Consider the following 13628-nt stretch of genomic DNA (forward strand, 5'->3'; position numbering starts at 1 on the left):
CTCAAACTATGTTTAATAACACTACAAATATAATATATCCAGTACCAAATTCCCAATCTTCCTTTACCCCAAATTTAGCTCTACTTCAAATTTTTCCTATCAAAGCACATGTTATATGCAGCATTCTAGTTGCTCACTTGAAAATATTGAAAAGTATCAATTTCTCATTTTCTTGCTTTCTTTACATCTAACCATCAGGAAACCATACTGAGTATACAGTCCAAATAGGACCACTTGTCATCACCTCTATCCCCAAGCTTCCATCAAATCTTGCAGGATTACTGTAATAGCCTCCTAACTGGTCTCCCTGTTTTTACCATACATTTAATTCTCAATACCATAGTCAATGTGATCCTTTCTGGATATGCCAGATCATGCCACTATCAAAATCCTGCCATGGCATCCCTTTTCATACAAAACAACAGCCAAACACTTTTTAATGGCCTAGCATGAATCCCAGGTACCTCTTTGATTTAATCTCCTCTTTCTCTTCCCCTAGATCACTCCAGTCCAGCTACTTTAGCTTCCTTATTATTCCCTAAACTTGCCAATAACTTAACTACTTTCAGACCTTTGCTCTAGTTCTAACTTCTGCCAAGAATACCCTTTCTTCTTCAATGATAAATTACTGTCAATATGCTGCTCTTTTTGGTAAGACCAACCTTGAACCTCCAGCAGACTCCTGATTTCCTTAACCCAGGTTCTTTCTCTTCATCTATAGAACTCAAGACCTTTCATCATACTAGATGATTTACTTATTTATTTTATTTACTCTTTATTATCTCTTTTCTGCCACTAGAATATAAGCAAAAATCTCTTTTGTTGTTGTTCTTATTGTTCTTTACTTATTTATTCTTAAGACTTAGATCAGTGCCTGTCACAGAGTAGGAGTTAATTTTAAAAATTATTTACCTTAATAGGACATCTTGCTCTAGTCTTCTGACTTTTCTTAACAGAAAAATTCCATTTCTGTACCAGCCCTAACCACCACCCTATCTGCCAGACCTCTTTTTTAATAATAGGCAATATGTATTGAGTATTTGCTATGAAACAGGAACTATGCTAAGCACTTATCTATTCATTTTATCTTCACAGAAATCTTATGAAATACATGCTACTCTTGTCCCCATTTTTCACATAAACCCAAGTAATCTACCCAGGATCATATTTATTAAAGAAAACCAGAACTGGAACCCATGCAGTCTGCTTTAAAACATACACTCTTCACTGCTGCTCAGCTGACCTTCTCACAGACCTGGAAGAATAATCCCTAGGAAACAGCTGTACGTGCTGACTGAACTGTATGTAGATCATCACTTAGGGTCTGAGAGTTAGGGCATTCAAGTTACATTACGGGCTAGAAATGAAAGGTAATGTTGAGTTGGCTTAACGTGGGAAGTAAAGAAGTCTTGTGAAAGGTATAAAAGCTAGTTTATAGAGAGAAAGAGATAAAAGGATAGAGTATATGGACAGAAAAAAATAAGAGATGAGATGGCATATAATCGCGCATCAAGATAGGCAGGAAGACATTAAGTTATGTGAGCTTTTAAATGCTAAAAGCATTGTCTGTCTGGTAACCAAAAATAGGACTCTTGTGAGTTTTGAGTGCTTACAATACTTCTATCATTTGACTGGATATATTACAAAATCATCTATTGGTTCAGTTCAGTCACTCAGTCGTGTCCGACTCTTTGCAACCCCGTGAATCGCAGCACAACAGGCCTCCCTGTCCATCACCAACTCCTGGAGTTCACTCAGACTCACGTCCATCGAGTCAGTGATGCCATCCAGCCATCTCATCCTCTGTCGTCCCCTTCTCCTCCTGCCCCCAATCCCTCCCAGCATCAGAGTCTTTTCCAAGGAGTCAACTCTTCGCATGAGGTGGCCAAAGTACTGGAGTTTCAGCTTCAGCATCATTCCCTCAGAAGGAATCCCAGGGCTGATCTCCTTCAGAATGGACTGGTTGGATCTCCTTGCAGTCCAAGGGACTCTCAAGAGTCTTCTCCAACGCCACAGTTCAAAAGCATCAATTCTTCGCCACTCAGCCTTCTTCACAGTCCAACTCTCACATCCATACATGACCACTGGAAAAACCATAGCCTTGACTAGATGGATCTTTGTTGGCAAAGTAATGTCTCTGCTTTTCAATATGCTGTCTAGGTTGGTCATAACTTTTCATCCAAGGAGTAAGCGTCTTTTAATTTCATGGTTGCAGTCACCATCTGCAGTGATTTTGGAGCCCCAAAAAATTAAGTCTGAAACTGATTCCACTGTTTCCCCATCTATTTCCCATGAAGTGATGGGACCAGATGCCATGATCTTCGTTTTCTGAATGTTGAGTTTTAAGCCAACTTTTTCACTCTCCTCTTTCACCTTCATCAAAAGGCTTTTTAGTTCCTCTTTGCTTTCTGCCACTGAATGCGCCCGATCTCGACTGATCTCGGAAAATCATCTATAAGTAGAACCATTTCCATATTACCATGGACCTCCTATAAAAATCTCTATCCTTGTTATGATAGAATAATTAAGTCAATATTGGAGAAAATACAATATAGTAAATATTAGTAAGTTTGGGGAAAAAATAACCTGAACTCAAGCCTCATTTCTATCATTTTGCTCGCTTAGGCATTCTCCTTGAACTTTAATTATACCTTCTATAAAAAGGGAGTAATAATATATGCCCAACCTGCTTCAAATGTTATTGTGCTAAATCACCTTATTTAGATAAGGTGATTATATGTGAATAGCCCCTGAAGAATATAAATTGTTACACATACATTGCCTATTATGATGATGATTTCAGATGTAAAAATCACTTCAGTTACCTATAAAGGAAGATATAATGTCCTCCCTTTCATAAAAGGTGAAGTTAGTCAAAGATTTACTTGGTGATGAAAAAAATCACTAGTTGTGTGTACACACAACCATCATAGCCAAAATAAATAAATATGTGTGGATGTTCCTTCATGCATATGCAAAGATTTTGATAACAAAAGTATTTTTTCCTAAAACAATCCAATGACTTAGCAATAACATTTAGCATTCAGTGAAATAATGTCAAGAAATGTGATACAGTCCTTCTTGACAAGCTCCTACTGCTTCTTCCTGTTGTTAGTTGATCTGTACAGTACCCTTGAAAAGAACAATGGAGTCAGAAAAACTGAAGAGCTAAGGAGTTAGGTCTTCTTTTAAGACGCTACAGTAAATCAATGGCATAGTCATAACTAAATCCAGAGTCTTCTGTGGCCAAAGCTCTTTCTACCACACCACATTCCTGCTATGCTACTTGTTTAAAATGGTTCTTTTTTTTTTTTTTTGGATACATGAAACTAACACAGTAGTATAAATCAACTAAACTTCAATAAAAATTAAATAATTAAATAAAACGGCTTTTAAGATGGCAAGAAGCAGAATTACATCAAGAGCTTTAATGCAGAAGTAGTTCATAAAATCAGAGAAGGCAATGGCACCCCACTCCAGTACTCTTGCCTGGAAAATCCCATGGACGGAGGGGCCTGGTGGGCTGCAGTCCATGGGGTTGCTAAGAGTCGGATACGACTGAGCGACTTCACTTTCACTTTTCACTTTCATGCATTGGAGGAGGAAATGGCAACCCACTCCAGTGTTCTTGCCTGGAGAATCCCAGGGATGGGGGAGCTTGGTGGGCTGCCGTCTATGGGGTCGCAAAGAGTCGGACATGACTGAAGCGACTTAGCAGCAGCAGCAGCAGCAGCAGTTCGTAAAATAAATAAATTTCTTGTCTTACTTGGGATTCAGAAAAGGAGAACAGAATAGTCTACAAAATAGAAGGACTGCCAAATTTTCAGTCGAACTTGGTTTTTTGTAGCGTTCCTGATTACAAAAGAAGTTAGCCTATCCTCAGACACATAATGGCAATAACTAACACTTCTAGATCAGGCAACAGAAACAAAGCATTGCAAAGTGAAGGGATTGTCTAATAATGTCAAATGTGACTTTAAACTATAAAAATAAGTTGGTTATAAGTAGAATTCAATCACTGCCAATATCCCATGTTGTAATACACTATTTATATATTATAATACAGTATTTTAAAATATTAACACAGGGAAAGAAACAATCACTCCAAAATCAGAAGTAACAATAGATGTTCACCTGGCTTCCAGCTATATTTACCTATGGGTCAGTATCGTTAATCACTTTCTGATGTTCATCCTTGGTAACATATACCTAAAAATGTCAATTTTCTAGACCAACTGAATTTGAAACTACACCACCTATATAGGTAAAGCAGATGGCCAACAGCCTTTCCCTTTGCTTGTGAATAAGATTCCTCCCGTCTCTCATTTTTGGCACTATGATTTCCATAAAGTGGCAGGTTGAGGCTCCTACACAAACCTGGGTTTCTAAGAAAAGGAAATTTCACATCTTTCTAAATTTTAGGACTTAAGACAATGCATCAGATATTCGGTTTGCAAAGATACTGTTCTCAACATATGTACAATATCCCTTCATCCTTTGTGAGATTGTGTAAGCTTCCACAGAAATGTGACAACTGCCTTTCTCTCACATTTCCTCAATCCTAAATTCCCAGTTACATGCTAATTAAGAGTAATTTACTATTCATATTCCTAATGTTTCTCAAAAACAAAATCTGAATCTAACACTAACCAATGACTATGAATGCTAATATCCCTGGCATCAGTGACTTATGTAGGCAAAATGTGATTTCATACTGTATGTTGTACTCAAAGTGCCATTATTTTAAACAGGATCCTGACATTGACTCTATTCTCCAATCAACAATGTTTATAAAATATATAATCAATTGCAAATAATAGAAATTTAACCCAATAACCTCAGAAAGGAAAACCAGTTAAATTAGTGAAGATATGAGAGAGAGAAAAGTGACTTTTCCAAAAAATACTGGATTTCTCCAAGGCAACAAATGAAAAATACAAGGAATTTATTTTGCACTTTCACCATGATCCCATGAAGAACATGACAGACCACACAGAAAATTGTAATTAATTAACACACAAGCCCTAGGGCTTAGGAGATCTATTCACATATTGCCTTGACTGCCTCCAATAATAGCAGAGTTACCTCAGTAAGTCCAATATTCTTCCTTTTAATGACATTCTGCAGAGAGTTGCTTAGAGTCCTAGTTAGCAACAGGTTTGTTGATTTACGAATCATGTCATCAACTTCAGTTGAGCTAAAAAGGAAGTATCAAGAGTCAGTCATAGGTAGGAGAATTATTTTGCAAACAAGGCTCCAGTAGTACTTTAATAATACTAATAATAACTGCAGGAAATATTTATTGTACTTCAGAAATTAGGTTCTAAATACTTTAATGTATAAAAATTCATTCAACCTTCACAATAACCATGAGAAATAATTTTAGTATTGAGCAGATAGCAAAAAAAAAAAAAAAAAGATTTTAATAAGGCAGTCTAGATCTAAAGCCAACAACACTTAAACACTATGCTACACTACCTCTCATGAAGAATCCTCTAACATGATTCTGTGTCCTGAAACCTTTATTTCTCCCACACATTCAAATTCCTTCACAGTTAATATTCATAATTTTTCAAGCTGATCTCTCTGTAGCCTTCCTGCACAATTAGCTGATAAAGGCTCCTAAAAAAAAGAAAAATATCTCTGCTCCTATGTCATCATATTTCATATTATGTCTTCTCCTTGTTCAGTTGCCCAGTCATGTCCAACTCTTTGTAACCCCATGGATTGCAACACGCCAGGCCTTCCCGACCCTCACTATCTCCCAAAGCTCGCCCAAGTTCATGTCCATTGCATTGATGATTCCACCCAGCCACCTCATCCTCTGACACCCTATCTTCCTTCTGCCCTGAATCTTTCCCAGCATCAGGACTTTTCCAATGAGTTGGCTGTTAGCATCAGATGACCAAAATACTGGAGATTCAGCATCAGTCCTTCCAAGAATTCAGGGTTGATTTCCCTTAAGATTGACCAGCTTGATCTCCTTGCTGTCCAAGGGACTTTCAGGAGTCTTCTCCAGCACCACAGTTCGAAGGCATCAATTCTGTGGTGCTCTGCCTTTCTTACAGTTCAGCTCTCATAGCTGTATGAGACTGCTGGGAAGCCCACAGCTGTGATTCTACAGACTTTTGTTGGTACTGCAATGTCTGTTTTTCACATGTTGTCTAGATTTGTCATTGCTTTCCTGCCAAGAAACAATCATCTGATTTCATGGCTGCAGTCACCATCCACAGTGATTTTAGAGCCCAAGAAGAGGAATTCTGTCACTGTTTCCACATTTTCCCCTTCTATTTGCCATGAAGTATAGGGCTGGATGCCATGATCTTAGTTTTATAATACTTAGTTTTAAGCAGGCCCTTTCACTCTTCTCCTTCACCTTCACCAAGAGGTTCCTCTTCGCTTTCTGCCATTAGAGTGGTATCATCTGCATATCTGAGGTTGTTGATGTTTCTCCTGTCTACCTTGATTTCAGTCTGCAACTCATCCAGCCCAGCATTTCTCATGATGTGCTCAGTGTATAGGTTAAGCAAAGAGGGAGACAGCAGACAGCCCTGTCGTGTTCCTTTCTCAATCTTGAACCGATCAGTTGCTCCATATAGGGTTCTAACTGTTGCTTCTTGACCTGCAAACAGGTTTCTCAGGAGATAGGTAGGATGGTCTGGTATTCCCATCTCTTTAAGAGCTTCCAACAGTTTTTTATGATTCACACAGTCAAAGGCTTTAGCGTAGTCGATAAAAAAGAGGTAGATGTTTTTCTGGAATTCCCTAACCTGCTCTATGACCCAGAGACTGTTGGCAATTTGATCTCTGGTTCCTCTTCCTTTTCTAAATCCAGAGTGGACATCTGGAAGTTCTTGGTTCACATAATGCTGAACCTAACATGCAAGATTTTAAGCATGACCTCATGAGAGATGAGTGCAACTGTCTGATGGTTAGCACATTCTTTAATACTACCCTTCCTGGGAAATGGGATGAGGACTGACCTTTTCCAGTCCTGTGGCCACTGCTGGGTCTTCTAGATTTGCTGGCATATTGAATGCAACACTTTGAAGGCATCATCCTTTAGGGTTTTGAATAGTTCTACTGGAATTCTGTCACATCCACTAGCTTTATTAACAGCAGTTGACTCTGCACTCCAGAATGTCTGGCTCTGGGTGACTGAGCACACCATTGTAGGAATCCAGTACATTAAGATCTTTTCTGTACAGTTCTGTGGATTCTTTCCATTGCTTCTTGATCTCTTCAGCATCTACTAGGTCTCTACCATTTCTCTCCTTTATTATTGATTTATAAGATTTTATTACTTTCAGGTAGACAACAAAATGAATCAAAATTTTTAAAGATTATATTCCACTTAAAGTTATAAAACATTGGCCATATTCCCTGTGCTGTATAACTTATCCTTGCAGGTTATTAGTCCAATCACAGTAGTATGTACTTCTTAATTCCCTACATCTATCTTGGCACTCTCTTTTCCCCTGACTTCGAAAATAAACCAATAATGTAATTCTACCTAAATGTTTTATAATCCTTACTATTCCAAAAGTGATCAATAATGATACTTTTTATTCAGTAAAGGAAACTAAACATAAAGAAAATAACTCCAAAGCTATCTTTACAAGCAAAGTTTTAAAAATAAATCTTACAATCAACAAACAAAATTCCAGAACTATGTATCTTTCACAAGCCCCTAAAAGTGTCACCCAAGATGTCTCTCTATAAAAGATACCCTTTTGAGACAAATATTTCTTCAAAATAAAGTCAGTATTGCAATAATACTAGACATCCTGGAATGTGAACTCAAGTGGGCCTTAGAAAGCATCACTATGAACAAAGCTAGTGGAGGTGATGGAATTCCAGTTGAGCTATTCCAAATCCTGAAAGATGATGCTGTGAAAGTGCTGCACTCAATATGCCAGCAAATGTGGAAAACTCAGCAGTGGCCACAGGACTGGAAAAGGTCAGTATTCATTCCAATCCCAAAGAAAGGCAATGCCAAAGAATGCTCAAACTACCGCACAATTGCACTCATCTCACACGCTAGTAAAGTAATGCTCAAAATTCTCCAAGCCAGGCTTCAGCAATATGTGAACCGTGAACTTCCAGATGTTCAAGCTGGTTTTAGAAAAGGCAGAGGAACCAGAGATCAAATTGCCAACATCCGCTGGATCATGGAAAAAGCAAGAGAGTTCCAGAAAAACATTACTGCTTTATTGACTATGCCAAAGCCTTTGACTGTGTGGATCACAATAAAGTGTAGAAAATTCTGAAAGAGATGGGAATACCAGACCACCTGATCTGCCTCTTGAGAAATTTGTATGCAGGTCAGGAAGCAACAGTTAGAACTGGATATGGAACAACAGACTGGTTCCAAATAGGAAAAGGAGTACATCAAGGCTGTATATTGTCACCCTGTTTATTTAACTTCTATGCAGAGTACATCATGAGAAACGCTGGGCTGGAAGAAACACAAACTGGAATCAAGATTGCCAGGAGAAATATGAATAACCTCAGATAGGCAGATGACACCACCCTTATGGCAGAAAGTGAAGAGGAACTCAAAAGCCTCTTGATGAAAGTGAAAGTGGAGAGTGAAAAAGTTGGCTTAAAGCTCAACATTCAGAAAACAAAGATCATGGCATCCGGTCCCATCACTTCATGGGAAATCGATGGGGAAACAGTGGAAACAGTGTCAAGACTTTATTTTTCTGGGCTCCAAAATCACTACAGATGGTGACTGCAGCCATGAAACTAAAAGACACTTACTCCTTGGATGGAAAGTTATGACCAACCTAGATAGCATATTCAAAAGCAGAGACATTACTTTGCCAACAAAGGTTCATCTAGTCAAGGCTATGGTTTTTCCAGTGGTCATGTATGGATGTGAGAGTTGGACTGTGAAGAAGGCTGAGTGGCGAAGAATTGATGCTTTTGAACTGTGGTGTTGGAGAAGACTCTTGAGAGTCTCTTGGACTGCAAGGAGATCCAACCAGTCCATTCTGAAGGAGATCAGCCCTGGGATTTCTTTGGAAGGAATGATGCTAAAGTTGAAACTCCAGTACTTTGGCCACCTCACGCGAAGAGTTGACTCCTTGGAAAAGACTCTGATGCTGGGAGGAATTGGGGGCAGGAGGAGAAGGGGACGACAGAGGATGAGATGGCTGGATGGCATCACTGACTCGATGGACGTGAGTCTGGGTGAACTCCGGGAGCTGGTGATGGACAGAGAGGCCTGGCGTGCTGCGATTCACGGGGTTGCAAAGATCGGACACGACTGAGTGACTGATCTGATCTGAAAGACTTGTAAGCAGTTCTTTTTCAGTAATTTATTGCTTGTGAGCAAAGGTCACAAATTTTATCTTATTGATTTCTCTTTCTACAGAATATCAGAGCCTTAGTATATAGTTCAATTAAAAATCTTAAATTACTAAATATGTACACAAATTAGATTATTATGCAGAAGAGAAAATTATTTGAAATAAAGAAGACTGCAAGGAATCCAGGTAGGAAATTCAGTTAGGGGAAAAAAAGATACCTCAAAATATTCTTACAGGATATATTTACTGAATGATAAACTCTGGCCTATTGCCACCCTTTCCAAAAATGTTATTGAATTTAAAACTTCATTACAAAAATGTGTTAATGGAGTATTGAAATTACAATGGTGAAGAGATATTGAAGTTACACTTGTGTTGATGGAATACTGTATTTACAATAGCGAAGAAATATTCATGGTTCCTGCCTTCATATGTCAGACTCACAGTTATATCATATCAATTACAGTATGTGTAATGAATAAGTACAGGTTGCTATACAAGTGATGAACACAGGGGCCCAAAATAATCTGGTGACTCTGATAGTAATCACCCACCTAGCATCTCTACTTACATTACATATTTCTATTATGCTTTAAGAAGATCTGGTAGAAATTCTATTCTTAGATACGATGTCAAAGATCAAGAAACGCTGTCATTACCTTCAAAAGCAGAAGAAAGCTAGGTCTAAGCTAAAAGTTGTATTTTCCTTTAATATTAATGAAGTATAATATACACAAAGATGCATAACTGAATTAAACTGCACACTGAGATAAAGCTCTTGAAAGATGAGCAAAAAGCAGCCATCACCTTCATATCTAAGGCCAGTTGTCTAATCTGGATACACAGAGATGAGAGAGTGAAACAGTCATATGCTGAGAGACTTTGGTGGAATGAAAAAAAAAAAAAAAAGCAACAACAACAAGAAAAACCATGCAATCCTTTAATAGTGTGGGCTGCTATTTTGGACTGTAATCTTGGAAGAGCCTCTAAGCAAAAATAAACATACTAACCCAAAATTCTTCCCTAAAACAATTCTGTTCCATAAGAAATGGTGGGTGGGGGTGGGGTGGGCGTGGGGATGGGGAGTGCTAGAAATCAGAGAGAAATGTTGCACATTTTGCAAAGGGTTTAGAGTCCAAGGTTCTACTGCAATTCAATCCAAAGGAGAGTAAAAACCAATCAAAGCTGAAACCCAGCCCAACTCAAATCCTGTTAAAATCAGAGATAAGCCCCTGGATAGAAGCTTTGGAATTTCAGAGTCTTAAGGACAAAGAGACTCTACAACAGAATTTTTAGAACTGAAATCATAAGTAATTTGAAACTAATAAAAACTGAGACTCACATTCAGTTCACTCAAGTAATGATGAAATCTGAATGATATATTTAGCAGCTAGGAGGCACAGTGAAGCCTGGCGGGCTGCAGTCCATGGGGTCGCAAAGAGTCGAACATGACTGAACAACTGAACAACACAATGAGTTGCAAAAGGAGAAATGAGAAAAGAGACATATTTAAGGGGAAACTGGCAACATCATCTCCAACCCTAATAAAAGATCTCAACCTACAGATCTCAGAAGTTTAACACAACCCCAAAAGAACTGATGCAAATGAAATCTCACAAGAAAATCAAACACTGCAAAATGCAAAGATAAAGAAGAAACCTTAAAGACAACCAGAAAAAGAAGGCAATACATTTAGATGAATAACAGTAAGACTACTGGCTTATCTCTCTTCAGAAACAATCAAAGCAAACAGAGGAATAACATCTTTAAGGGGTTGGGAAAGGGAGAACTTTGAAAACAGATGAAAAAATATTTTTAGATAAACAAAAGCTAAGAAAATCTAAAACCAGCAGATATACACTAAAAGAATAACTAAAAGAATTCTTCACATTGAAAGAAAATGACACCAAGTCATAACATAGATCTGTAAGAAAGAATGAGAAGGCCTGGAAATAGCAAATCTGTGGATGAGTATAATGAACTACTTTTCCTTCTTGAATTTTAAAATACAATTAAATGTTCAAAGCACAAACAGTAACATATTTAGCGTTTAAAAATAACTGTATAAGTATATACCAACCACATTAAAAAAGTAAGTATAAAGGTAAATTATACTATACTGCTATAAGATTCTTAAATTACATGTAAAGTGACATATCATTATTCAAGATAAACTAATAACTTAAGGATATACATTGTAATCCCCAGAACAAATACAAACAAATAATAAATAAAGTTAAAAGTTATACTCCAGTAAGCCAATAGAGAAACTAAATGATAATACTAAAAGACGGTAATCTAGAAGAAGGAAGGAAAACAGGGGGAACAAAAGGAGCTTAAAAAAAAAAGAATGGAATAGAAAAACAATAGCTAGATCCAAGACTTAAATCCACATAAATCACTAAATCAGTTAATGTAATAGAATAAATATTCTAATTAGGCAGAATGAATAAAAAACCGATACCTAGCTACCTGTTGATTCAAACTGACACATTTTAAATACAAGGACACATGGCCAGATCTTACTGTCAAGATGCCATTCAGCACTAAAAAGAACTGAGCTCCTTGAAAAAATTAATGGTCTCATGATTAAGTTAGGAAATTTGCCCAAAATGATAAAAGTGCATCAACACGTCATATGAGCCAGCTTGAGGTAGCTTACACCAGCTACATCTGGGACCATCTGAGCATCAAAATGAATAAGGTCATTAAAGGAACAACTTGACTGAATGATGTAAAAATCTATGAGTCTAATACAATAATAGGAGACCAAAGGTAGACAGATAGAAAGATAAACAGACAGGTAAATAGGTAATACAGAAGGACTCCCTAATACAGAATGTGAAGTAATAACATATCGACATGTTCAGTTGCTCCCCAGAGAAGAGAATGGCAACCCACTCCTGTATTCTTGCCTGGAGGATTCCATGGACACAGGAGCCCTGGAGGCTACAGTTTATGGGGTCACAAAGAGTCAGATGTGACTGAGCGACTCACACACACAGAGAGTTGCTCAGTGGTGTCTGAGTCTTTGTGACTCCAAAGACTGTAGCTCCCAAGCTCCTCTTCTCTCCTCTCCCTCTCCTCCATGGGATTGTCCCAGCAAGAACACTGGAGTGAGTGCCATTTCCTCCTCTAGGGGATCTTCCTGACCCAGGACTGAACCTGAGTCTTCTGCACTCCAGGCAGATTCTTCACTGCTGCACCAACAAAGTAGCCCCTTAAGGAATAAAAAATCCCATATTAGCTAAATTATCAGAGGAAAAAAAACTGATTCAGGCAAGAATCATTAATGAATACTATAGTGAAAGACATCTAGTAACCAAAAGAATAAATACATGGTCTCAAAGTACTTTAATACAAACATTACTTATTACAAAAGGAAAAATGGAAACTATACACAGAAAACAGAAAAATCTTAACTAGCTAATTAAAATTAATATGAACCATAAGAGATTAAAATGCTAAACACACATAGGTACATATAGAGAAACAGTAAAGAAGGGAGAAAGGAAGTAATAAAGTCAATATGGCAACATTTCAAAAACTGAAGAATTTGGGGAAAAAGCTTTCAGTTCAGCAACATTTTCAAAATTCTTCTGTAATGTTGAAATTATCTGAAAATAACATGCTAAAAAAGGTTATAAGTAATAGAAGAGACAAAGGCATACCATAAAAGAAAGTGGTGGTCATATTAATACAAGGCAAGCAAGACATCAAGACTATTTTAATTTTTATTTCATTGATCTGTATTTCTGTCTTTATGCCGGTACCATACTGTCTTGATGACTGTGGCTTTGTAGTAGAGCCTGAAGTCAGGCAGGTTGATTCCTCCAGTTCCATTCTTCTTTCTCAAGATTGCTTTGGCTATTCGAAGTTTTTTGTATTTCCATACAAATTGTGAAATTACTTGTTCTAGCTCTGTGAAAAATACTACTGGTAGCTTGATAGGGATTGCATTGAATCTATAGATTGCTTTGGTATATAGTATACTTTTACCAAAGTATACTATTGCTTTGGTATACAGTATACTATAGTATACTTTTTTTCACTATATTGATCCTTCTGATCCATGAACATGCTGTGTTTCTCCATCTATTAGTGTCCTCTTTGATTTCTTTCACCAGTGTTTTATAGTTTTCTATATGTAGGTCTTTTATTTCTTTAGGTAGATATATTCCTAAGTATTTTATTCTTTTCGTTGCAATGGTGAATGGAATTGTTTCCTTAATTTCTCTATTTTATCATTATTAGTGTATAGGAATGCTAGGGATTTCTGTGCATTGATTTTATATCCTGCAACTTCACTAT

General features: G+C 37.4%; 1 protein-coding gene across 2 annotated transcripts in view; it reads right to left on the bottom strand.

Moving 5' to 3' along the window:
* Positions 1–13628, bottom strand: part of EXOC6B (exocyst complex component 6B) — a 728809-nt gene that overhangs the window by 297799 nt on the left and 417382 nt on the right. For both annotated transcript variants that reach the window (XM_070379801.1, XM_070379802.1), the window contains exon 16: positions 5086–5197. In XM_070379801.1, coding sequence (XP_070235902.1) covers positions 5086–5197 — 112 coding nt within the window. The remainder of the gene's footprint in view (positions 1–5085; positions 5198–13628) is intronic.

The sequence above is a fragment of the Bos mutus genome, chromosome 11 (assembly GCF_027580195.1).
Source record: "Bos mutus isolate GX-2022 chromosome 11, NWIPB_WYAK_1.1, whole genome shotgun sequence".
Classification (NCBI taxonomy): domain Eukaryota; kingdom Metazoa; phylum Chordata; class Mammalia; order Artiodactyla; family Bovidae; genus Bos; species Bos mutus.